This window comes from Merops nubicus, unplaced genomic scaffold (assembly GCF_000691845.1).
Source record: "Merops nubicus isolate BGI_N331 unplaced genomic scaffold, ASM69184v1 scaffold20747, whole genome shotgun sequence".
Lineage (NCBI taxonomy): Eukaryota > Metazoa > Chordata > Aves > Coraciiformes > Meropidae > Merops > Merops nubicus.
The window spans coordinates 1-22,764 of NW_008618558.1; the positions used below are offsets into that span (position 1 = coordinate 1).

Sequence of the window (22,764 nt, forward strand, 5' to 3'; positions counted from 1 at the left end):
TGGGCAGCTGGGGCTGGGGGCAGCCGCCAGGCGTGACCCTGACCTAGGCCCGGAGGAGGGAGGTGCTGAGCCTGTTAACAGGGGCTCAGCTGAGAACAGCTTCCGGGATGAGAAGAGGATTTTTCTTCTACTAGTCTCAACTGATTTATGGACAATACACAAAAACCAGTTTTCTAATAAATGAGACATTATGCAATTACAGATGGGGCAGGAATGTATTCCCTGACGGGACTGTGTAAGAATGGTAACCTGGCTCCTCATGCCCAGTCTGTCACTGGGCCTGGGCTGAGAGCATTTTTTTTGTTTATATTAGTGTCACCATTTGTCTTGGTGTCTGTATTCTGATGGTTAGGGTTTCTTTGTAGCAGCAAGTTATTCTGAGGGAGAGGAGGACACTGGTCTTGTTTCCTGGTAACCAGAGGTGGTACTGATTTGGCTTCATATGCAGAGGAGGAAGTTAAAAACCCACCAGGTCTTAGTCTGGTTCATCATGGATAGATGTCCACCATCTACAGAGAATTTTAGCTGGCATGCATGGCCTTGTTTGTGAGGCTAGCTGTTGGTGTGAAGCCATGAAGCTTCTCTCTTAATTAGTGTGTTCTCAGAACTGAAATTAAAGCAGTGGGGCTGCTGCATTAGGGGCAGCTGGTGATTTGTAGGCATTTCGGGAGAGACAACAGCTAGATACAGTCTGTTCCCACTGCCAGAACTTCCCTGGCTCTGCAGCCAGCCTTCTGTATAGGAAGTGGGGCCTAAAGTGTAAAGAAATTCAGGTAAGTCTGCAAATGCTGTGGTGACTCTTACTTGAAGGTGCCATTTAAGGATAATTGCATTTACATATATGTACAGCTTGTGTTGAGGAGGCAGGCCAGTGGCTAGGTATAGATTTGGGCTCCTTCCTGTGACTACAGATCAACAACTATTCAATATGCCTTCAAGCTGAGGCAAGAGAAGCTGACACACCTCTTTGTAGAAATGAAAGCTGTAAAAGTCCCATGCTTACTCAGTAGTTGGATATATAGTTGCCAATTCTTCTGCTACTTGCAGGTGAAATTTAACCATGCTTAACCTACCTGCTGTTGTTGCATTAGCTAGGACAAACATAAAGAAAAATTATGTACATATTCATGTTCAAAATGAAGATTTGGTGTGTAGTGTCCAATGTCCATGGTTGTCACTAGTCTGATGTTTCCATAGAAATATAAAGTTAAAGACTCAATGAACCTCAGTGGCCAGGGAGATGGGCTACTGATGTGAAAATGCCACTCTCTTGATCAGTGGGGGAGTATCTGTGTAGAAGACAGCTGGAGACGTGTGAAGTGCACTTTTCAGGTCTTGGAGGGCTTGTCATACAACCAAAATATCAGATTACTTGGGATGACCTTTCAACTTCATTTGTAAGGGATGAGAAATGCCCATAAGCACCCATTTAAACACTGTGACATAGTCTTAACTCTTAAAATGCATCTGTTAAGCTGTACTGATGCTGTGTTCACAGATCTCACTATTGACCCTCTGGTCCTGAGCATTTTACTTAAGATACTAATGTTCTCAGACTTAGTTTCAAGTAGGGGGTTGTCTGAAAAGTAACATGGTTTAAATACTTGTCAGTGGGAATAATGGACCTTACTTTATGGAGTTGGCAGCTGCAGTTACAGCTTAAATCCAAGACGTTGCTTGCAGTATAAATAAACCTTTCCACTTTATTTTTAGACTGGGAGTGGTGCAGTTTTAGTTGGCTTTTATGTGGTTGATGCTGTAGAACAAAATTTATGTTTGGTTACATTAGTAAATCTACAGTTTGAATATGGAGTCTCCAGTTACTCTGCAGCTCAGGTAAGACACACAAGCAAAAAATAAAATACTCATTCTCCATTATAAAAAGTGAAGTTTTCTTCCTAAATTTAGTAACTGGCTAAGCAGTGATTGGATTAGTGTTTATCTAAATTTAGGTGATGACACAAAACCGACAGAAGCCAAAAAGCGGTTTTGTAGTTAGTGCTGTAGTAGTAACCACACTGCTGGAGGTGTGACAGGAGCTGGCTCTGAAGTGACAGGGGTGTCGTGGGGGGATTCCCACATGAGGGTCTCTTGTAGCTGACTTGTCTGCTGCCCGGCCACGCTGACCTGGGTTTCCTCTTTCACTGCCCCCCCACGTCTCCTGTGGCATCCTTTGCCCTGGGTCTGGTCTGGAATATGGATGGTGATGCTCTTTTAAAAAAATTGTTGGATTTTTTCAAGTTGGCATTTTACATTACCACAAAATGCTTTCTGAATACCACTTTTTTTTTTTCAGGGGGCAGAGAGTTTAAAACAAATTCTATTGGTGAGCAGATGTACCTGGCACTTTAAATAGACTCGGGCCTCGCAAGCTGATTAAGAGGGTTGATTATAGCAGGTTAGACAGCAGTCATCTGTGCTTGGGTTTGCAGCTGCTTGGGGCTGACCAGAAGTACCCCGACTGATCCATCCCTAACGTTTAATTAGCGTGTCTATTCTTTAGGGTCAGATCAAAAGCAGGCTGCTTATACTCTTAGGTAAACACACTGGGTTGCTGGTCACAAAGGTAGGCTTCAGGGCAGGAACTGAATATGGAACTATTAAGAGACAAGGAGAAAAATTAAAACCACTAACACCACAAGGGTTGAATGCCTGCAGGAGAGGACTGCTCAGTGTGTGCGAGGGAGAAGATGGCATTAGTGTAATGGCAAAACAAGGCAGGAACACAATAGCCCTCATGTGATCTGCCCTGCACTTGGTACATGTTTTCCAAAGTAATGGTATTGAAAGGCCTGGAAAAGGGACTTTGCCTTTCTTGGATGGATTGCTACGTGACACCCCCCTACACACAGTAACATGCTCAGGTAGGGCAGCTAGTTGGAAATCTCTGGAAGTAAGGGTGAATAGGAGGCTCTTCAACTCTGCTTTAAAATTCAGTCTAATAGAAGCATCTTTGCTAGGGTTAGTATGCACCAAACTCAACCTAGCAAGCAGATTTTGACATTTCCTGGCACAGGCTAATGGTCTGGGATTAGGGTAGGGGGGATTTGGACTGGAAGCTGGGTTGCAAGGATACATACACTTCATGGGACTTTCTTTACTAGTTTTCTTTCCTTTTTAATCTCTCATTAATCTACATTTTTCTTTTTTTAATTTTTCTTTTTAATTGAGGACTGAAGCTGTATACAGTGATCTGGATGAAACAATCCAGAGTGTGTGGGAAAAATTTACTTCATGATTTGCCCCTCTGTATGATATTTGCCTTTTTTTCTGCTAGTGACAGTGACTGCTGTTCTGTTTGTAATTTTTCCATAACTCTGCCCATATTTCTTTCACCAGCAGCACTACCCCTTTGGCTCTTTTCCCTGTGGATATTTCACCTTGCTGGGGAATGTCCTGTGGTGAGAGGGCAAGGGCCACAGGCACCGCTCCTGTGGGCTGGTGGGAATCTGGGGCTAAAGTCCTTTGTAGGGGAACACTACACACAGACTGAAAAGAAATATTACCCAGGCTGAGGGAGTGCAGCGCCGGCAGCTCTGCGAGTGCTGTTTGCTGAGGTGATGCAGGGCACGGGCTGCGAGGCAGCAGCCAGCACAAGGGTGAGGTTCTGCTTTGCAGCAGAAGTGGCCTGGCTCCTCCTGGTCTGCTGGGAAAAATGGTAGGGTGTAAAGTCCTGGAGAGCTGGTCATAAAAGCAGAACACTTCTGCAGAGATGGTCTCTCCTTGTTCTTACTTCTCTGAACACACAGATGTCAGGGTTCAAAAGTAGTCTTACGCTGGTGTGGCAAAATAAAGTGCTTGCACTGGCAGATGGAGCTTTGGCAGCCCACAGGCCTGACTTAAAAGGAACAGAGGAGTGATGATACGCTGAGCTCGTGGGAACAGCCACAAGGAACAGCACAGGCTACAAAAATCAGCTTTGGGACACTTGTGTGCTGAGAATAGGATCTGTTGGTTGTTTGAACATTAGTGTATATTTTTTAACTTGTTATCTTAGAGGAGTGTTATTTGAGGGTATGAAATTAAAAAAGCTACTGCTGGGATCAACTGCACCCTGACAGTATCATTACCCCAAATACAGAATTGACTTCTGTCAGAAGAACTGTAAAAAGAAACAAAGTTAGCTCATCAAAAGGAGGGGACTGATGTTGAAAGCTGAACATAAAGTTGTGTAAGCAGCAGAATATCAAAGGCTTTGAAAAGCCTTTGGCTTCTTCTCATGGTTGAGAGGAAGTGGAATGGTCCTTAAGTTTCATTAAGGTGTCATGTCTTAGCCAGCCACAGTGAGGAAATGGTCTCTGGGTCTGCATCTTCCTTCTGTCGCTCTGTGCACACGTACAGTAGCTGTGACTGCTCTGCAGGAAACAGCAGCTTCTGGGCCTTGGCACTTTGCTTGCAGCATGTACTCCAAGGCCACTGAGCCTTGTTTCTGTTGACTTTCACTGCACCAGGGAATCTAAGAGGGCATACCTTGTTCAAGTGTTTTTGCTAATCTCCAAATTTTGACTACATAGTATATAGCTGCTCAAATTTAACTCTGAATACTCAGGCTTTACTGTTAGTCTTCATTTTGGGGGATGTTTAGGTACAGCATTTCAGAAAGAAGTTGGACTGAATCTCTGCTGTCACAGAACTGTGCTGAAACAGAATTTCTCATGCAGGGTGGTCATTCAGTCTGGACTCAGCTGGAGCCAAATTACATCAGTAGTAGGTTCTCCCACAGTTCTAAAGGGACATCAGTTTTTGGAAGTAGAAACTGGGAACACCCACTGATGGTTATTTTAATAGTGATGCATGTTTGGCCTTTGGACTTTTCTAGCTACCAGAAATAAACTTGTTAAAGAGCTTATGACAGTAGTGCTGCACTTCTGAGCTGCTCTGGTGACTTAGGAAGTCTGACTGAGTAGTTGGCATAGTCTTCTACACACTTAACTGAACTGGCACCTTCCACAATGGAATGCTGGTGTTGGAAGTACTCTTTCACTGTAAATCTACAGTTAAAATTCTTCAACATCTTCCTTATCCTGTTAAATTGCTTGGAGCCATAAATGCCCAGTGCACCTAGCTCTCTGCCTGCTAACTATATTGACCTGTGCTCTCTGAAGAGAGAAAAGCCAACACATCTGAGAGCTTGTCCTGGCAACTGCAGGAACCAGACATGGCCAAGCTGTGTATTAATTTGAAGTAACAGACTGAAACAAACCTATTTGCATCTTGGTGCCTGCAGTGGCTTAACTTGCTAAGTGAGGGCATGAGCTGGACCTTTCACCAGAAGCCTGTAACCAGCATTACACAACTTCTCTGCCCATTCAAACCTCTCTCTTTGGAAGATGTTGAGAAGCACCAAGTCATCAAAACATTCAGAAAATGGGGATTATTTTTTTCTGAAGGAGAGCCCTAGCACACACGTGCTGTGGGAGACTTGTGGCTGGATGAACTGAGAGGGTTCACACCAGGATAACTGTGGAGACGAGGTAGGCAAAGCATATGACACAAGTGTGACTGCTGCCTGTTGTAAGAGACCTAAAAAGCTGAGAGATGGAGTTATTTGGTGTGTGGTAACCAGTATAACAACACTGATACAGCTAAATCTTTAGCTCTGCATCATCCCAGAAGAGTCAGTACATTATTTTAAAAGCAGGCTTCTTTTCATTTTTATGAGTAAACTTCAGTGACACTATGGTTTAGTTCTAGGAGACTGTACTTGATGCCAGAAAGGGCTAGCAAGGAGTGAAGTTTGATACTTGCTTACAGTCTCCATCCTGAATGTGTGATCTTTTATTCCTGGGGGGGGGTTACTGCACTGTAATGCAAGGATACAGGAGAAGAGCCGTGGCTTTCAGACTCCAGGAACCTGAGATGGCTGCAGAGGCACAGGATTTCATGTTAAGGCTTGCTGAATTGGAAGTGTGAGTGATTTGGTCCTGCTGGAGATGCTCTTTGTGGGTGCTCTTCGTTACACTGGGATTAACTGGGACGGGGAGTGATCCAAGTGCTCAGGGCTGTGGTGGCCATGTTTTGTTCTATGCATCAGTCCTGGGTTGCAGTGACAGGGGAATGGTTGCTGTCTGGGATTAAACAGCTAGGGCTAGTTTGAATTAAAGCTTTTAGACTTCTTATCTGTAGTCTGATCACCTGCAAGTTTCCTAGTTTTCTTTAAGTGCTATAATTGAAAACGTGCTGCTGCAAGCTATGAAAGTATTAAGGGGGGGAAACCAGATCCAAAACACAACCCAAACCCTTGTTGTACTTCTGTCTTGCTATATAAATTGGTGTGTTTTCTAGTGACTGTCAGATCATGAAGTAGTAACTTCGGGGCAAACCTAGTGGGTGTTCTTGACTAAGTCTGTTTTCCATTTTTACAGGGTTGGCGTGTTGGAGGACACCTTCACCTGTCTTGGTGTTTTGTGTGCAATTGTATTCTTTCCAATTGGGATTCTGTTCTGTCTTGCACTGAGGCAGAGAAGATGCCCTAATTGTGGGGCAGCTTTCGGCTAAGGGGACGAACGTGGACGTGCTGATCGAAGCTACAACTGTTAGCATACTCTTTCTAATGTAAATGTCATGTACAATCATTTAATTTGCTTCAGACCTGTTTTGTAAAGTGTGAAGAGATTTAGTCTCTTGCATGTAATTTAAACTTAATTTTTTATGAGCATGTGCATTGCAAAACATGAAAACCCAACTTGTTTTCCATGTTTAGTGGCACCTGTTGAAAACTAAGTAAAACTGCTTTTCCTTTTGCAATCCTCAACTTGTGGCTGGATTATTAAGTATGTGTCTAATGTGTCTGATAACATGGAATCTGAACATGGAGTTAGTAATCCTAGCTCCAAAGGATAAAATTTGCCAGAATCCTTATGATAAGAAAAAAACCCCCATGATTTAGGGCTGTACTCTAAGGGTATCAGATGGCTTTTGAGGAAAGTGTTGCAAGTGCTGGGTGTGCTACCACTATTGCTGATGGACCCTCTCCATCTTCTGAAGGTGATACAACAACAAACAGTATGAGCTTTATTGTAATTAGTGACTGTTGCTTACAGGGACACATGTGACATCCAAGGGCAGCAGGGGCAGTGCTGTGCCTGCTGCAGCAGGAGCTTCCTAATGCTGTGGAACAGGCAGCACTGCAGAGACAACATCACCTTCTGACCGTGGCAGGGCAGAGAGGCTCTGGCACTGCCATGTACAAGCTGCTCTGAGTGAAGTTTTCTGCATTTCAGGGGATTTAATTCTAGTACTGAATTATTGAAAGCATAGGCAGTTGAGGTTGATTTGCCTCTAATATGCTTTAGAAAACAGGCTCAGGTGTAAGCTACACTGCTGAAAAGTTGGTGTTCCAAAATAGGATAATGGATATTTCTGCGAGGTTCCATAGCAAATGAAGTGTCCTCAGCCCTGAACTTGAAAGTTCAGGAGGTGGAATGAGTAGACTCTACCTCTGCAACCCATCACACGCTCATATACTATTTTTTGATATTAAGTAACTGAAAGGCATTTCACGTGACTTGAATTCACTGTTTATAGTAGTAGAAGTAGGCAGAACGAAATGTATATCTGTGGGATGCTGTAGGGAGAGTGTACAGCTGTAAAGTTGATGATTTAGAGTAAGGATTAATCTCTGGCAGTAGTCCCGAGACAAGTGGGAAATACCACCTGAACTGTACGGTGGTAAAGCACCCAGTGCTGGTGCAGGGCACAGAATCAGCTTCTAACACTGCAGGCTGATTTCTGAGATGATTACTGCTGTAGGCAGTCAGATAAACTAGCTCTGAAAATTTCAAAAATCTGGGTTTGAGGTAACAAACTGTCCAACTTTGCTTGTGACTGAAGTTAAAAGCTAAAAGCTTTATTTCACCTAACTCAGATACTAGACTATGCCAGTATTTATGACACTCCTAGGCTCCTCAACCAAGAATTTTCAAACTTTATCTGTGTTTTTCTTTTGTGCAGGGCTGCAGTAATGGAGTAACAACAAAGGCAGCTTTTTATATTAGAATTGAGGAGAAAAAAACAATCATGGCACCACTTTATTATGGCTTTTTATAAGTAAAGCTTCACAACATGTTTTAAAGAAAGTTATTATTGAAGAATGTGGTGACAGTACAGCATTAGACTTAAAATAGGACTATGTTAACACTTGCAAGTTGGTATCTGAACATTAAGCAAAGCATAACAAACCGTCTATTCTTAAAGGATAAATATTTATTTATAACCTAGGGTGTCTTTCTTAAACAAAATAATATATAATCACTTTATACAGGCAATTATCTTATTCTGGAATAAGGCAGTTACATTTGTTCTGCTTGGAAAAAATATCTTTCTTATTTAGCAAGTGGCATATGCTAACTTATATTCTAGAACTTACCATTGCAATTTCAAAATAACAAATGCCAAAGATTCAGATTGTCAGCTGTTAGTTTGGACACTAGTGAACAAGTGTAACTATCTCCAGTATTTTCACAACTGCTACTACAAAAGGAAGTGTACTGTAGAATCAAGCCAAAGTGCTCAAACATTAGTCCAAAGCAATTGCCTCATTGGAAAGTAAAGGTTTTAAAAAAAAATTAAATCAAATCCATCGCATTATGATTCTATTGTACAGTAATTACACTTAAATAAATTTATAGGACAAGTTTAGATAGCAATTGTTACTGAAAATGGTGTTTAAGGAGGAAGTACAAGTATATGGGCGGTATATTCATCGAATAATTGGTGCTGATCTGTCATTTGTTACTGTTGGTCTGAGTTTCACAGTTGCAAAAGGATTTTCTCCACTGAAAAGAAATGCACAAAGTTACTAGAAGGCTTGCTGCAATACAAAACCATGTTTAAGCCATGCAGTTTCTTCATTCTGGTTGTTTGAAGACTAATTTATGGTTTTAGACTAAAGGATTCTGTGCAAGTCTTAGTTTAACCTGAATTAAAAAAAAAAAAAAAAAAATTTAAAAAGCCTCCATATGAAGATTCACTTTGCAGTGATCCAAAACTTAGCTAGTTTAGATCCCAGTTAGATCAAACAGCTCCCAGTCTTTGATATTTTTGTTTTTAACCCTCAAAGACATAGTTTAAGTTCTGCTCCCTGTTAAACTACTGAAGAAACTTACTTTTCTGAGGAGGGCCTATGTGTTGTGTTTTACTTGATGCCACTCTAGAAAAGTTTGCCAATTTTAGTCAATGTTTTACCAGTGCCTAGAAAAGGTCACAGAGTAATTTGGGGAAAACATCCTGATTTGTCCTCACAATCAATATAACAATACATGCCAATATCAAATCAACACAACTAAATTAGTGTAAAAGCTTTTAAAAAACATACCTTAGAAAAGGTGGTTTTATAATGCCATTCATATCAGGTTTCTGTAAAAGAAATAGAAGATATTTACGTAGATTTACACCAACATACTACAGGTGATCTTGCTATCCTGCTAAGGAAAAGAGACCCTATCATTCAAACAAGCTAAAACATTTAGCTCTTTAGAATAATTATTGTGTAGTTTAGTTGAACTGTGGAAAGGAGGATTATCTCAGAACATCAAAATTAGATCCAAAATGGTGTTAGCATTAGTTGGTCTGGGTTTTTTTGGTGTAGTATTCCCCCCAGGTTTAAGATCGGTCTATCTATCTGGGCATTTTATAGGTTAAAATACCAAATTAAATGTTACTCCAACAGCCATGAACCAAAAATGACAGAACTACTTGCAGCACAAGTTTCATAACTATGTTATTTCTATAGTATAATTTATAAATATCTAGTTGTCAGCAAAATGCCAAAACTAGGCCTGGAACAGATCTTCCAGAGTGAACACAGTCAGTGTATCTTCATTTAACCGTCAAGTCATGAAGTTAAAGGTGGCAGCAGCCAGTAAAATGACACGCTGAAATATCAAAGAGCCTGAGGTGAGGGCAGTTTTCCCATCAGTATTATGTGGAGGTTTTATTTTATACAACCCCCTGTGTTTAGCTGTTGTTGATTTACAAGGCACAAGTTCAGGTATCTCCTGTGCCTCATGGGAGTAGTGGTGTGAGTAAAAAAGGGAGACGACAGCTGCTGGCACGTACACAGAGAACTTCCATTGTTTGTATGGGAGCGAGACAAAAGGAGGAAGAGTTTTGAGTAGCTATTGCAGATCTTTCATTGTAAGGAACTGGTCATGTCTAAGCTTACAGTCTGAAAGGAGTTGCTTTTACAGCTACAGTTTGCACCGGATGGCTGTGATGAAGTGCAGCATCATTCCTGTGAAGCCAAGCTAACCCAGAAGATGACAGTGTCACTCTGTCACTGGGCTACTACAGCCTGCAGCGGGTCAGGTGTGATAAAACAGAAAACTGCTGCCAAGTATTGCTCTGCTGTGCTGCCTGGAAGTTTTTGCAAACAGTGTCTACTTTTAGTAATAATCATACTTAAAAATGACACCTGCAAACTCATTGCATTGTTTGTCACAGGTGTCAGAAAAAGTTCAAAGTGAAAATCTGAATATACATTCTTGCACCTAGAAGTGGGAATTTGCAGTCTCCTTTTATGTAGCAGCTTGATTTGCACCAATCCTTCAGTCTATATGGCCCTTTTGTTTTCAGTAGTTAAGATTTCTCTGCTGAACAAAGGCCTGTAGGCCTTTCCTTTTCAGGTACACCCTTGATCCTTACCAGGAGTTGCTAGCTACCAACCATATTCACAAATCCACCAGGCAGGTAAAGAAATCTATTCAGGGCTTAATTCAGCAGGGTTCTTAAGCACGTGCTTGACTTCCAGTTCCAATGAAATTGCTCATGTTCATCAGCCATAAATAGAATTAGACCTTAGAACTGGACCTGATTAGCCCTTAAAAATAATCAGAATGAAAAAACACCCAAATTAAATGCTACTTCTTACTCAACACAAACACCCAAAGCTCTGTCAGCTAAGTCTTTGTGAGTTGCTACTGCCCTGCTCAGTACTGTCCTACCCTAGACAGCACGAACGATTTAACTCGCAAAAACCACTCCTCCTCTTTATTCCCTGAAACTGGGAGCTATCTTTCCTGTGTATTCTGAAACAAAAATAAGATGCCTCAATGAATCATTTCCAGCTTCTGCACCAAGGACTCTGTAAGCATTCATAGTGTTTTACACATAAGTATATTCTGTACAAGAATACAGATCAGCCTGGTATCATGTTGGGCTTATTTCCAAAGCCTTATGGTGGTGTTGGGGATGGTGACCTGCCATTGGAAGTGGGAAAGATAAGGAAGCTCTACAACTTCCTTAAGGAATGAAAGCAAATAGTGACTTTGGAGCAAAACACTTGGGTGCACTTGCAGTGACTCTCCTCTACAGTTCTCTTCCTTGCTTTGCTTGGTAACAGGTAAGAAGACTCCTGAGGCCACAGTAAAAAAGGTAGCTGCTATGAGTTATGGGGTACCTCAACAGGAGCAGCCATTATTTCACACTCCAAAATTGATTGTTTTTTTAAATCTTGCCTTCTTTGTGGAAATTCAGAATCTTAAAAAAGATGTATTTATTTTCTACTTCTAAGAGGCTATAAGCCCATTCTTGCCTCCAAAGAGAATATACAGTTCTAATTGGAATTCTCTTCTGGTCTGTCAACTAAATGATCTGACAGTCCTCTTGATTTTTCAGTTCACCAGGAATGTTAGTCCAGAAGCTTTAGGTTCACTCCCCAAAGTCCTGAACTAATGCCACAGACCAAACAAAACAACCCTTAGGGTCACTACTCTCCAGAACCAACTGAGCACAATTGTCTAATTGGTAGTAATGGCTTCATTTTATTAGATTGAATACTGGCTTAATAGCAGAAATACTAACTTTATATGGTATTATCTATTCATAAAAACATATTTCCACTCTGCTGGGGTTTTTAGTACACGTATCCCTCAGTGACATCCACAAAACCAACACTTGCTTTCATGGGGTTGTGTAAAGCATTCCTGAATACTGAGTTTAAGTTGCTTTAAATCTCTTGTTGCCCTATAGTTCTAAAATCACTTAAGATGATGGATTTGTACTACTTTCTGAGAGAATCCCTTTTCCATGTTTGCCAGATTGCATTCCCGAGAGGTTCGCTGCGCAGGGTAGTTCTCTGAGTACTTTAGTTATATCCCTGAACAGTTCTCCCTTCTTCCTACTGCAGATGGAATGAAATGCCAAACCCTGTGATATCCCTCTGAAGACAGCTGCATTGAAGGGCTGCTGAAGCCGAGTACAAGTAGCTAAGGCAGAATATTCCAGGGACTCATACAAGAGCTCAGCTAAGTAGGACAGGAGAAGTAAGTGGGGCAGAACATCTAGACTCGTGGTATTGATTACTCACCGGACCTGCGTTTTCTGCTCTGTCAGGTGGTGTTCTAGCAGTAGTACCTTTGGGGGAGTCCATTCTTTTATCTGTTTGTAAAGACCCCAGGTAGTCTGGTGGTGGGAGGACAACATCACCTTTTTCCACAAGATTCACAGAACTAATACTTCGGATTGGTGCCGGGCTAGAAGACAGAACACAACAAGTAACATCTTCAGTTCCTATAATACATCTCTCTCCCTTATCTTTAGCTCCAGGAAAGCACAAAAATGCATGGGCTGAAAGTTAGTAAAGGCACAGAGTCCCCTTGAAGTCAGTGGGACTGTAAAGTTGGGGCAAAGCTAGTTCTGGGGTGTCTCTGTGTAACCATTAAAACATGTTAATGTCTTCAAGGGATCACACAATGGACTGCTAGAAATCATTTATATCTCAGTTACTGCATAACAAAGAACATGAGCAGAAAAGCAGCATTTTTAATAAATGTTAGTGAAGGTTTGGGCATTTCTGCAAATCCCACACAAACGTTACCTTGGTGCTGGGACAAATGCTTTTTCTTCCACTGCTTCTTCTAGTGGTCTTGTGTACGATGACGGAAACCATCCTTTTCTGTAACGGGAAAGTGTTCCAGTTTCATATGGTGTGAAACTGGAAGGATCTTTCTAAAGACAGAAGTGGACAGAACAGCAGACTCAAACTGACAGATTTAACTTTTGAAGACCTGATTTCTGATAATACCAATTTAATGTAGAAAATCTCCCCAAAATAAGTGTGGTGATGTACCTTACAGAAAGACTCCAAGTCCCCAGTCAATGTCAGCCAGCAAAAAAGGTGGAGAACCATTTACTAATATCTGCTATCAAGGTCTCATGAGACACTTTCTTTATGTTCATTTTGGGTATATATGGATTGTCTTACACTTTAGTTGAGTCATGCTCCCCATAAAGCCAGCCATCCTTCTCTTCAGCTACAAGAAGTGTGATGATATCCCCCTGTGCAAAACTAAGCAACGTCTTGTTACTTCCAGCAGTATGTGGGAAGATTGTCTTTACTTTTTGCCTTTTCATTATATTTAGTCCTGTGGCAACAGAAGTTGAACGTGATAAACTGGCATCATCTGAATTTTCTGTCAAAAACAAACCAAAGCAAAAAAAACAAAAACAAAAACAAACCACAACAGAATGAGCCACACACTAATAAAAGTAAATACAATTAGTAGTCTGACAGAAAAAAGTAGCTATAGTCAAGTGCAAATCAAATTCTGAGACTTTGTACTGCTTTGTTTACCACTTAGACACCTCTCAGTTATCTGCCAGTTTTTATCACCATGAAGTTAACAGGATGTGCATTTATAAACACACATCCTCCTTATCACAATAAAATTGAACCAACAGATATAGAAAGTTATGTAATTTTAACTTGCTACTTCTTTCCTCTTTTACTATGAAAATTGCCAAATGTTCACAGCCATAAGAAACCTTTGAAAGTTTTCCATTAAAAAAAAAGTAACTGTAAATAACATCCAGTATTTGATTTTCAGTTGTGCCTAGCACTCAACTTCAACTACATTGATTAGGGTTGTAGATACTTGGCACTTTGTAGACACCAGACGTTTACCAGAAGACAACTTAAAGGAGGTGTCAAAATTGCATGTTATTTGACCAGTGCAATATATTGTAAATGGTTTTAAGAAAAAATGCTGGAATTGGTATTTCACATTGAAGAGTTCTGCATTTCTTATGTGTGGTCTAGGCTTAATTCTTTCCTTCCCTAGAGCAGGAGTAAGTAAGAAAAAAAAAAAAAAAAATATGAGAAAACAAATCTTAACAGGATTTTGCATTTCAGACAAGAAATACAAGGCTGTGGTAATTTTTGTCCTGTGCACCCATTCGTCCATAGCAGCTACGTGCTCTCAAAGGAGAGCAAAGCAAGACTGTCCTAGCAGTTCATGTTTATTTGTGTGCACTGAAATAATCACTCAAATTTTGTTCAAAGCTACAGAATGTATTCTCCTGATAAGATTGGAAGTAGTAAGAGCAGTTAAGATGTGTTAATCAGGGACACACAGAAAGTGATTATAGTAGAATCTCTTCTTATAACACGTATTTCTCTATATAAATACTTTGTAACGACCATTTTCTGCTCTTCTGTATGTTCTGAAATTCACATCATTACACTAGTCAAGAAGTCCTACGATAGTTTTGAACACTACAGTATGTCACTTACACTTCCATAGTTTTCAGCCAAGAGCCCTCACCTGCTGGGCGCTGTAGTTTTTCAGAAGATGCCTTTGGAGCCGTTGCAGGACTGTTAAACATGTCAACCAGCGGGCTGGTGTACGCCCTGCCTGCAGGGGCAGGGGGCACCTTCCCTGCGTTGTCGTGGGGAGGATAAAAATCACTTCCAATCTAGACTCACAAAGACAACAGTATCATAATACTGAAGAGACAGGGACAACTTTTTTGCAATGTTTAATTCTGGAAAACAATGCTTAAATATTCCCAAATGATACATCTTTAGATTCATCAGAAAGACTTCGTGCTCCTACAAAATTGCTGATATAATAATATGTAAGTGACTTATGTCACTTGATAAACATTTGTTAGTAGGAATGTTACAGTAGCCTTTTTTTTTCCCCCCACAGATAGCACAGTTACACCTAGATAATCTCCAAATTTATTTATTAGAAGTTTACTGATATAATGTAGAAATTCAACAACTAGTGGTGACACAACACACAAGTGGGTAGAACTTAGAATTTAACCTGTACTCTAACAAGCTAATAAGATTATGGAGGAAAGAAGAAAAAAGACAATAACGTTTTAAGTTTACATTGAACTACTGAGCATGTAATTACTAGTACTTAGAGACAAGAACATAGGGAATGGAACAGATGAGAACACAGGGAACAGAATGGTTAGAACAAAAGTCCTGAGGCTGGGCTCTGCAGGAAGTGTGCTAGGCACCCAGCTGAAGACACCCTTGGTTGGGCATGTGCCTCTGCCTACTATACTGTGCATTTTTCCAGTAGCAGAGCTTCCGCTTAATGATTTTGCTTTCATGCTTGACCCCAGTGCATCCCAGCTGAAGTACATCATAGACTTGATCCCAAATGCTTAGGTACAAAAGAAGCTAGTGAAGCCACTCTGTTCCCAGCTAAGAGAGAGAACCTTTAACCACCAAAGAACTACGTACCATGGTATTTCTCTCTATCATTGGTGATGGCTGTGGAGTTCCGGATACTGGAGTGGAACCAGGTGTCCTTATCTCATCTATCATCATTCTGACTTTTTCAGGCACTTTGGTGGCATCGCTACAGATTTCCTGCCACCCAGGCAGCTTGGATTTTAGGAAGTCCGCACACTGCATCCAAAAGGTACTTGTCAAAGATGGGCTTTTTCACAGAACTGCATAGACTTGCTTGTTAGGTATTATAGCAAAATGATAACACCAGCAAAATGGAAGTCTTCTCAAAGATTTTTGTGAGTAATGCCTCTTTGAAACAAGTATGTTGTAGAATGAGACTGTCCCTTTTCAGGATCAGATACTGCAAATACCTGATCAGTCCATACCTCTTTTTCTTAATATATGATTTTTAACAAGTCACAGTAACCCATTACTGTTGCTACAACATATTAAGAGAGCATTGGGTGATAATGGTTTTCTGTGAACCGGTCACAGCACTTGCCTGGCCCTGCAGTGTTCCCAAACACTATCCTGGCTATCCTGGCACTCTGATCTCCCACATGACAGGACCTCAGGAGGTTTGTTTCTGTTTACACACATGCCACTGACCTGGATGTGATAGAAGTGCATGTGCTGGGTAAAGCTGCAGTGCTTGTCAACCAGAAAACAGAATCTCCTCTTTTCTTCAAGGAGAGCTTCTCTGCAGCCCTCTGCAATGAATCTCTGAATATCACTCTGTCGAGAGCTCACAGTTTCCAAATACTAAGGAAAAAAAGGAAAAAAATAACATTCTCTAAATTTTATTTGATACTACATCCAATTACTGAAGCAAACTGTGAAAATCTTACAAGAAGTTTTTGGAAAGGCAGAGTGGGATAGGGTGGCTCTGCTTCCAAGTCTCTCTTTTCAAGCACACACCCACCTTCCCTGTCCTCAATGGGTACATGTACATCCTACTGACAGGTAATCAATGGGCTGTCTGAAGGGAAGCAAACCAAGAAACAGTCTTTTAGGCTCTAAATAAAATGCTGCAGTAAACAAGACTGCCATCACAGCAGCAACTGTGCTGAGCAATTTTAAGGCCCAAGGTGCTCTAATGAGACTAGTTACCTTTGCTCCACAGCAGTTACCTTCACTCCCACAAAGCTATATCACAAATCTCTTTTTCATTTTAGAGAGAGGGGAAAAATGAGTTACTGAAAGACTAAATTCTGTTTGTCTGAGGTTATAAGGATTCATGGCTAAACTGTGATTAAATGCTAATCCTTGAATTCTTAGTCCAATACCTTAAAAAAGAATTGTTACAGATTAAAAGATAGGTAGTCAAAGATAGGTAAAAGGTAGGTAGACGTGCAGACAAAAAGACAGGTAGTAACAAATAGGAGCTAGTACTATTTATGTTTACTGTACTGTGTTATAAACAAAGCTTCCTTTGAAAAGAAAATCAAAATAGAAAAATATGGAGAAAACCCACCTATAAGCTAAAAGTATTGTTGAAATAAAAATATCAATGGCAAGTATTCTCTGAGAGATACATGACAATCCGAATATGACTTACTATTTAAAATAGTTTTTCTTCGTTGCCTTGCTATTTCTTATTTCGCCTCACGATGGCAATGCTGCTTCAAGAGCAGTAGGAAGGGTCATAAGTCAGAAGCTGGCATTTGCCTACTTTGGAAAATTAATTTATAGCAAATTACTACTGAATTTGCATAGCATAGCTGTCTCCCTGTGTAAACCTCTGCACAAAGGTGTTGTTACAGAGGCACTTTAAAAAGAAATAAATGAAAATACCAAGTAGTGGCCAAGGGATGAAACTTGGAAAGTTTGAGTACGTACAGCAGAACAGCCCAGAGCTTAATTTCAAGTGGAACACATACTACAGGAGTGCCTTTAATATAAACCAACACTGAGAAACCAAAAATGCATGTTCTTCGAAATCATAAAATTTAACTGTTGCCAAACACCTTACAGAGGAGTTACGTGTATTAATTAATAACACTGAATATACAGATATTGTGGTGAGCTTCACAAGGTGAGTTTTAAACCAGACTCCAATGTGACCTGTAATGAGTTAACATTTTCTGTTGATCAATTCTCACAGAAAGAAAGACACGAAGAAGAGACAATACACTGACCTCCATTTCTTTATGCTCGTATTTCATTACATTCCGTGCTCCTTGGCTTTTCCTTCTGATTTTTTTCAGCTCAGCCTGAGACTTCTCTAAAGAATCTAATTTACTTCTGTGTTCAGTTTGGTACCTCTTTAAAGTTGCCTGCAAGCAAAGCATTTCAAACATCTCATAATGCACTCAGCCATGTACCTGGGTAAGTGAGTAAAGAGCATCACCCTGAGATAGAGCTAATACACATCAAATGAGTCCAGCAATTGCCTTTCTCAGCCTTAGCTTAAAAATACAGTAAGCCATCCATTGGTTCCTTTTTTAACTCAAAATAAGCATGAACATTTTGGCCATATTTATATATCTAAAGCTCAATTCTAACTTATTGATTAATTAATTGTTAGGAACCAGGTTCTGAAAAATTCTTTGACTAGCAATAGACAAAAATGGAATGTACTTACATTCATGTATTTTACATCCAGGTCTGTTTTCTTCTCCAGTTCAGATATAATTTCTTTATGAAATTTTTTGAACTTTAAAAACAAATGAAGGGTTATTAAAAATTGGCAAAAATAATTTATAATTTCAAATGGGAAATAAATTTTTAAAAGATATTAACTTACACTCTCCTCTAGACTGTCATTAAGTTTCTTGTGTGTTCTTGAAATTTCTACAAGAACTTGGCCTGTTGATAAACATACAACCATATTTGTTTCTTTCATAGAGTCCTGAAGTTAATTAACAAAGAGCAGTAATAAAATACATTTAACTAATATGTTTATTAATTAGAATATATTTAAGAGGGATAGGAAATTCCTTGCAGTTGCTCATTGCAGCAGTTTAAATAAATAAACTAGATCTGGCCGCAGACGAACTAAGAAGTGGTTGAAGAATAATTAATTGTACATTGCTATGCAAGAGGGACATGGAGTGCCAGACAAAATAAATATTTCCTTCTCTCCAGAATAGCTCATATTGATTTAGTAACATCCTCTTTTCTTGCCAAGTCAGAGAATAGCACACAAGAACTAGAGATAGTTCTAGTTGTTGCTATCCAAATAGTTGCCATCCATTTTTTAGTCTGAAAATTTGTTTATTAACTAACTGCACCTTCAGAATTAACAAAGTAACCTTTCACATTCATTCACAACACACCTGCTTAAACAGAGCAGATACATGTGCTGATTAATTTCCAGGCTGTTTTATCAGAGATTACAGCCTGACTGTACAGCATTAACCAGTACCCAAGAAGCAGCAGACTTCTCATCCCAAATATGCCTGTTGCACTCTGCTGTCTGCAGCACAGAGTTACACAGCTTACTCTTGGCTGTGAGCAGTTAAAAGCTGGACTGTTTCCTTCTGCTTTAGGAGGGTATAGAGGAAAAATACCTCAGTGCTTTGGGTGTGGTTCTACGTGTAAACCAATGTAAACTGTGCCTGCTGCGGCCCTGCCCTGTAGGCGGGCAGCCACATCATCCTGCCCTGGACAGATGCCACATCGTCCCCGCGCCCCTCGGCGCTGGCACTGACACACCCGTGAGTGCCAGCCTTGCCTGGGTGATTGCAACACTCTGCTGGGAAGAGGAGTTGGAAGTGCCCAGTTTGACTTCACCCAGATTAGACCTGTAGAGAGGGTCTCAACCGGGACCATTACAAAAATAAAAACGGGAAATGCTGGGGCCGTGATCAGATTCCCAAACTGTGTCACATCTGACAGCCTGAACTGGAGGTGTGTTTTACTGTCATCCCGTTTCCACAGCAGGAGGGCAGGTTCAGGTCCACAGCTGGCTCAGTGGCAAGCCTTGCCCAGGAATCCATCTGTTCCTCAGCTAACCTTCCAGTGATCCCACCGGGAGGCGTTTGCCACACAGGTGCCTGCAGTATTCAGGCAGCAATGGCACTGTCCTGATGCACAGGAAGCCTTTCAGAGCTGCACCCAGCTCTGCAATTCTGATAACATAGCACTGGCAGTCACTGCTGGGACTGCTCTGTGCGGCCCCTCCTCTTTGCCATCTTCTGTGATTCTCAGCTTCCTTTTTTAAGGGGGGGGGGGTGGCAAAAAAATAAGATGCCCTAACTGTTCAACATGCTACAAGTCTTGTTTTCATATTCTTTGAGATACCCTCCTGAGTTAGTCAGCAGACACCATCGTAGAACACTTCAGATCCTTCAGGAGCACACAAATGCTTCCAAAAGGTGCAAAGAATTAAAAAAATTGGCTAAATGAAACAAATGACAGGGCTTTTCATGAGATCCTTCTTACTATGTCCTTTCTCAACATCTCCCCAGCCAACAAAACCTGTCTCCCCATAGTGCATGGTAGTCATTTGGTAATCCTCCCATATAGCATAAATGTCATAACCTGAAAAAGGCCCTATGGGAATGCATCTCAAAATTTTAGTTTCTCATTTAGTTTCTTTGAAATAAGAACCATATCTCCTGTCCTGTGACGCAGTATGACATAGCAGATCTTTAAATAATGTAAAATGCAGGGCTGCATTATTGTTCATGGGGAAACATGAGCCAGTTTGAGAAGAAAAATGCGCATGTCTCCTGACTTTCCAGGAATCCCTCTTCGTGCCCCAATCCCCACCTTGACACCTCTTTGCACAGCAGGCTACAGGAGACTTGGAAGAAGGAATCAAAATACAACATCAATACAGTCAGCCCATTGACTAGCAAGAAAAAGGAGTTCACACTCAGGATGGTAGATGGAAGAGACAGAGGGGTGCTGTTTTTTGGGTCAGTCCCCCTCACCTCCCCATCCCCCCCAAGTCCTTTACAGCCTACAGCGTGCTATCCTTTTTTTGTTCTTATTTAAAGTCACTGATGACTACAGAAGTATAAAAACTATGAGTAGTGAGGGGTGCATATGAGCAACTAATTACTATAGCAATAGAAAAGTAAATACAGTGTAGCTACATAAACACTTGAAGTAAGGGACATGAGTAAGCCACCTTGGCTTTAGAGGCTGTAGAAGTTAGCGCACTTTAGAACACAGTGTTTCCGTTTCAAACTCTACTGAAAAGATACATTTTAGACTGTAATGGGCTTTTAAAATTAGAAAAGCTTACTAAACGCTTACCTGCAACTTCAAAAGGAAAATGGTGTTAGCAGAAATCAAGAAAAAAAGAATCAAGAAATGTAAATAAATTTACAAGGTTTGCTTTGTTTTAACTACGCAGGCCAGAAAGCTATTTGGATAGAAATTCAGGGTGAGTGTTGGAAGGGCCCTCAGAATAACTGCCCTTGCAGGTTTTTATCCTTGTCAGACGGAGCTTGCTCTCCGTGTGTGAGGGGCCGGTGGCGAGGCTGGGCTGCCAAAGCCGCAGGCTGAGCTAACGCCTGGGCACCGACAGGGCCCAGCAGCCCGGGCACGCACTGCCCCAGCGGCCGTCCCCCGGTGCCTCGGGAGCGGAAAGCCTGACGCTCAGAGCCGCCTGTTTCTGTCTGCAACCGCCTGAGCAGCCCGGGCACGGACTGCCCCAGCGGCCGTCCCCCGGTGCCTCGGGAGCGGAAAGCCTGACGCTCAGAGCCGCCTGTTTCTGTCTGCAACCGCCTGAGCTGACTGCGGCCTTCCAGTCTTTTGGCTTTCACTGCTTGGTTAGAAACAGGGGTTTTTTTCATCTTTATTACAAAGAATACTGCCAAAACACGTCCTGAAATGAAGAGAACTTTAACAACTGCATCTCCTTCTAAATAGTTTGTGCTGGATTATTTTACGAGTTTATTTTAGAGTGCTCTAGAAGACTGTATTTTTAGATATCGGCGACTACCTCTAACATTTTATTTTTCTCTCCCCCAAAGACTCCCTGTATGCTGTGCACCAGGAAAAAGCCATTTTATGCCAGTCTCCTTACTGCCACCAGTAATCCACAGGCATCGTATGTACTGGCTCACCCATTTAATTTCCTCTTTCATGTTTTGAATCAACATTTTGAAAAGAACCCATAGCAAGCACACTCTGACCTATTAAGATTTAAATTACTGTTTAAATCATAGGTCAGATTCTGCATTTCAAATACATAGAGAACATTTTTACAGTGAACATATACCATGTTGTTTTATTGCCAGTTTAGGATAATGGGTTAGCCACGCTTTGATGGCCCTTCTAAATAAGATTTATACAAGGAGACAAGTTTTTGTAGAAGACTAATTGAGGAAAGGCAAAACAACCCCTAGCCTACATGTAACAGTGCCCAAATGGAATGGGAGTTGAACGACTTCAATATAATATTTTAACTACAACAGTGACTCATAGAATAGGTGTAATAAAGACAATGGGTCACTCTGTATTAATAACCGCATAACCTGAGGCAAGGCTCTAATGTTCAGTAATTATTCATCTTGTAGAAAGGTACAGAAAACTACTTAAGGTGAAGACAAACATGTATTTCTCACATCATCTAAAAATATTTTGCTATGTATCAAAGCTACCCATGTCCAGGTTTTCTTTATGAGAGCCCATAATACACAATAACCAAATACCAACCTTATCATTTATTGTTAACCCCCAAACCTATCAAACATCATAATGTGATTACAGTGCATGATAACAGACCACTTAAGTCCAATTTGTGGCAGACATACTGTAAACTTGGACCAGTTTTAGATGTTGTATTATGCAATGAATTAACAAGCCAAACCCACTGCTCTCGATGATAGACAGCTATTGAAATACTTGCCTTTCAAAGATACTTTTTTCTGCTTCTCATTCCCCCACACCCTCAATGTTAGATCTTTGTGACTAGAAGAATAGGGATAAATGAAAATATTCCCACATTTGTTTCAGGGAAAAAAAAAAAAAAGTAGTTGTAAATGTTTATAGTTGCTTGCTCTGTTATTTTGCTTTTACTTTGTAAGTGTACTACACAGAAGAGAAGAAACAATCTCTTTCAGATAGGGATTTGGGGGGGAACAGCTCTAATACCTTAACTCAAAACCAGAACAAATATTTCTTATGTATGGTTCTGAAAACCATGCTGCATAATACAGTTATAATCTGAAATATGACCAAGAATAGTAATACCAAGCTCCATAGTTACTTTATTTTGTTTTCAAATAGGTTCAATGCATGATCTTTCAGGCTGAAACTTCAGGAATTCATGGAATATTTTTAGGCTTAGCCAAGGCTGTTCATGTATCTATGTTTTCTATTGAGGAAATAAG

At 40.7% G+C, this 22,764-nt stretch overlaps 1 protein-coding gene across 1 annotated transcript in view; it reads right to left on the minus strand.

Annotated features, from left to right (window-relative positions):
• Positions 1–8,701: 8,701 nt before the first annotated feature.
• Positions 8,702–22,764, minus strand: part of BAIAP2L1 (BAI1-associated protein 2-like 1) — a gene marked incomplete at its 5' end in the record, with an annotated part of 30,302 nt that continues 16,239 nt past the window's right edge. Inside the window, 11 exons of the mRNA XM_008943492.1 lie at positions 8,702–8,777; positions 9,317–9,357; positions 12,308–12,473; positions 12,818–12,895; positions 13,205–13,412; positions 14,544–14,694; positions 15,482–15,649; positions 16,082–16,234; positions 17,611–17,748; positions 18,057–18,128; positions 18,219–18,280. Coding sequence (XP_008941740.1) covers positions 8,702–8,777; positions 9,317–9,357; positions 12,308–12,473; positions 12,818–12,895; positions 13,205–13,412; positions 14,544–14,694; positions 15,482–15,649; positions 16,082–16,234; positions 17,611–17,748; positions 18,057–18,128; positions 18,219–18,280 — 1,313 coding nt within the window. The remainder of the gene's footprint in view (positions 8,778–9,316; positions 9,358–12,307; positions 12,474–12,817; positions 12,896–13,204; positions 13,413–14,543; positions 14,695–15,481; positions 15,650–16,081; positions 16,235–17,610; positions 17,749–18,056; positions 18,129–18,218; positions 18,281–22,764) is intronic.